Consider the following 4,472-nt stretch of genomic DNA (forward strand, 5'->3'; position numbering starts at 1 on the left):
TGCAGGGTCCAAATGGCTTGCAGGCACTGTGATTGCCAAAGAGGGGAATAGGGTTTTGGTAGTTAAACTTACCAATGGACAACTCTGCCGCAAACACGTGGATCAAACTAAAAGGAGGTTCAGCAACCCCATAGAAGAAGCAGAGGAAGAACATGACGTAGAGTTTACTCCACCACAAGTGACCGAACACCGGAACCAATGGGCAGCCCGGACAGGCCTGAGGTACCGCAAACAGCAGACACTCAGGCCAGCGCCCAACAACTGAAGCCCCAACTCAGGTGCTCTGCAAGGGAGCGTAAACCACCAGAGAGACTTAACCTGTGATCCCAATAAGACTTTGAGGGGGGGGGGAGGTGATGTCATGTATTCAACTATCATTGTTACCCATGTATAAGCTGACATAAGTTGTACACCTTGAGAACATTGACCACAAGGGGGTGAATTTGTGGGAGACACTCCTAACCTGACTTTCATATATAAAAGGGGAAGCTCCACACACCTTCAGCACTTGAGGTCTTAGTAATAAAGATAACTGGTCACAGAGGGTGACCTCTCAACTATGGGCCTCGTGTGCATTTATACTGTATAGTAAGGCTATATCAGAGATGATCTGTGCAGAAAAAGTAAGAATCAAAAAACTTATTTCCAAAAAAATGAGGGTATTTCAATGTGCAATATGTTGTACCACTGTGTTTTCATCTCTGCAATTTCAGTTCAAACCCAATCCAGACTAATGGGCTAACCCTAACCCTAACCCTAACCCTAAATGCTGGTTGTAAAAGTCCTACAGGAAATGACCTTGGCAGTCTTAACCCAGTTCTTAGTTAATGTGGGTTCAAGACACTAACCTGGTAATATCACTTAGAGCAATGGCTAGTGCAGGAAATGGAAAGGTTTCACTGATGCAATCGGCTGTGTGTTTCTGCCGTTGGGACTAAAACACATTGCTTGAGCAGAGGATAGGTAGCTTTACCCTGCAGCTGGCTGTGCTAAAGCTACCCTTTGAGTGTTTGATGCTGAGTCCAGATTCTTCAAGTGAGAAATTATTCAATTCCCAGCATGAATATGCCTCAATTTGACAAGCTCAAAAAATTGTTTAAAAAACCCTGCAAGTATACAGACAATCGGAGTTATAAGAGTTTACTTAATCTTTTCTCTTTTCCCCAAAACAGGGCTATGGTCCAAAAATGAGGATTATTTACAGAAAATGCCATGAAACTGCCATGGAATGAGACCTAGATCAGAGGTCTAAATGTCCAAAATTTGGAGTCTCCATCGGCTATGAAATAATCATGGAAAACATCCGTAATATATGGTTGACAACCTTTCTGTTCATACTCTTTGGATTTTCATCTTTCAGCAAGGCATATGGATTTAGTAAATGTGCCCAATATGAGCTTGACAGCAGCCATGTAATCTGCATCAACAAGCAGATCGTAAACTTGACTGAAGCCATTGGCAAATTACCTCCAAGTACAACCCATCTGAATGTAACTCACAACCATGTTCAGAGACTGCATACCAAGAGTTTTGCTCACCTCCCTTCCCTTGTTGACCTAAGGCTGGAGTGGAACAAGATCAAGGACATTGAAAAAGGTGCCTTTTGCGGACTAGAAAATCTCACCCTCTTAAACTTGATAGAAAATCACATTAGAAGTCTCAATAAGTCAACTTTCGGAGGTCTTATAAACCTATGTACATTGTTACTGAATAAAAATAGGATCACGTGGATTGCCAAAGAAGCATTTGGGCCACTTATTAATTTACAGAACCTAAACTTTGCTCAAAACCCAATGTCAAATTTTTTAAATATTATATCTGCAATACATGGTATGAAACAACTCTTGACTCTTGATCTTACAAACAACAGCATTGCAAAAGTCAGTCTGAGTTCTTACATACTCCACTCACTGCAAACTTTGAGCCTACAAGGAAACCATATTCAGACACTGGACTTTTCAAATTTGACTCTACCTAACCTGACAAAACTTGATTTGTCCAACAACAGGCTAAAACATATTAACATGTCATCTTTTCAGAATCTGCCACAACTGGCTGTCTTGAATCTTGGTGACAATTTCATTGATATTTCTCAGCTAGACAGTGACTACATGAAGAATATCACTGACCTGGATTTGTCTAATCTGACAACCATTCAGAGCAACCCGGATGCAGTCCGTCGTCTTTTGCAGAACCTGCCAAAGATGGTGTCATTGATCATTCAGAATAATAAGATGGAACTTAAGGATCTCAAGCAGATTGGAAACCACACTCATCTCCTGTCCCTAGATCTGTTTGGAAACAGACTACAACAGCTCACAGATAATGATTTTCAACACTTCCAAAACCTGCTCCATCTTATTTTGGAACACTGCAACCTCAGCGTCATCAGCAATAATTCCTGGGCAATGCTGAAGCACTTGACACATTTACAGTTAAAGCACAACAACATTAAACATCTGCAGGATTATGTCTTCACACCACTGAAGGGCCTGCAGTCTCTGGAGCTCTCTTGGAATCCGTTGACAGAGTTTAATGGTCTAGCATTTTATGGTCTGAACAGGCTTAAGTATCTTAATTTGAGGGCTTGCTGGATCACCACACTGCATCCATCCTCTTTCACACATTTGGCAGCTCTTTTAAATTTAACACTGCAGCAAAACAATCTTCGTGAAATTAGTAAACACACTTTTAGCCAGTTGAAAAATCTTACCATGCTGACTTTGTCATCGAACAGAATTTCAAAAATAAGTGACGATGCCTTTGAGGGGCTCACCAATCTCAAATATCTTGATTTGGCTTTTAACTTTCTGCAGTCTGTGCAGCGTGATATGTTTAAAGGATTGAAAACACTTGAACATTTAGACCTTCGGTCAAACAAAATCAGTTTTGAAACCACTAGAAAACTGAAATGTCCTCCGTTTTCACACCTTAAGTCTCTAAGATATCTGAATCTAGCAGGACAGATTCCTCAAGGAATACAAGTCATTCCAGTCAACTTTTTCGAGGAACTAACTAATCTACGAATGTTATATATGGGAAAAAACAAGATGGTTTTCTTTGACACTCCTTCACTGGATCCACTGACAAATCTAACATTTTTGGACATATCGGGAGTTGGAGACAGGGGTCTGACTTTAAATGAGTCTCTATTCAAGAACTTGAAGCGACTGCGAATTCTACGACTGGAGGAAAACTACATGGAGACCATTCCTGTGGATCTGATTTCCAGCTTGGAGTCATTGCAAATCTTCTCCCTTCGTTTTAATGACATCAAAAATATTAGTAAAGAATTTATTCATGGCATGAGATCATTGACTTATTTTGACCTGTATAAAAATTCGCTTGACTGTTTATGTGATAATGCTTGGTTCAGAAACTGGTCTGTCCACAGCTCCACTGTGCAGGTCCCATACCTGGGCAGTTATCTGTGTGCAGGACCAGTTCGGAAGACAGTATTCGTTGATTTTGACTATAGCATCTGCAACAGTTACCTTGGAAAATTCCTTTTCATTTCAACCTGCATGGTGATTTTACTTACTCTGATCAGTTCTTTGGTGACTGCCAAACTGAGCTGGTTTATTAGGTACACCATCTATATGGCTAAAGCTTGGCTGAGTTCCAGTTGTCAGAGAGTCCAAAAGCTGTACACTTACGATGCATTTGTGTCCTACAATTCAAATGATGAAAAATGGATCTTCAAAGAGCTGGTTCCCAATTTAGAAGAAAATATGAAACCTCCAATCAAGCTGTGTCTTCACCACCGTGACTTTGAATTGGGGGTAGACATCTTTGAGAACATTCAGAGTGCCATCAGCAACAGCAGGAAGACGCTGTGTGTTGTAAGTAATAATTACCTCAGGAGTGAATGGTGCAGGTTAGAGGTGCAATTGGCCAGCTTGAGGCTTTTCGATGAGTACCATGATGCCCTCATTTTGATACTTCTGGAGAGCATCCCAGACTATCGACTCTCTAACTATCACAAAGTGAGAAAGCTGGTGAAGAAGCAGACCTACATCAGCTGGCCTGAGGACCCAGCTGAAAGACAACTCTTTTGGGCCAGACTTGAAAATGCTTTGAGACAAAAAAGAGTAGATGAAAGTAATATGCAATTAAATGTAGCTGAGTGAGATTTATAAACAAAATCGTGGTGTTCAGAGCAAGACAGTAGAACTATAGAGGAACCATAAACGTTTATAGTATAGAAGAGGACCATTTGGCTCCTGGTGTTTCTTCCAGCTCATTACTGGAGCAATGCAACACTAATCCCACTGCCCTGCTTTCTCCCCCGAACCTCATATCTTCCTCTGCTTCAAATATTTATCTTGGAGCATCTTGCTGTGCAACATGAGTCCTACAAAATGGCGAAGGGGGAAATACAGGATGTTTTCCCTCTTGATCTGTTGAATTTCTGATCTTAGCTGTTCAATGGAGGTGCTGAATGAAGGCCAAGTGTGTATGTCCCTCCAGGG

General features: G+C 41.1%; 1 protein-coding gene across 1 annotated transcript; it reads left to right on the forward strand.

The window, feature by feature from the left end:
* The first annotated feature begins 1,292 nt into the window (after positions 1–1,292).
* LOC139266093 (toll-like receptor 13) lies at positions 1,293–4,130 on the forward strand. Its single transcript, XM_070883943.1, has one exon. It carries the CDS (start codon positions 1,293–1,295, stop codon positions 4,128–4,130), a length of 2,838 nt encoding a protein of 945 aa, XP_070740044.1.
* The last annotated feature ends 342 nt before the right edge of the window (positions 4,131–4,472 follow it).

The sequence above is a fragment of the Pristiophorus japonicus genome, chromosome 6, assembly GCF_044704955.1.
Source record: "Pristiophorus japonicus isolate sPriJap1 chromosome 6, sPriJap1.hap1, whole genome shotgun sequence".
Classification (NCBI taxonomy): Eukaryota; Metazoa; Chordata; class Chondrichthyes; family Pristiophoridae; genus Pristiophorus; species Pristiophorus japonicus.

Bases quoted from the DNA above. Each gene is read 5' to 3' on its own strand.
- LOC139266093 (XM_070883943.1), top strand. From the start codon at position 1,293: ATGGAAAACATCCGTAATATATGGTTGACAACCTTTCTGTTCATACTC.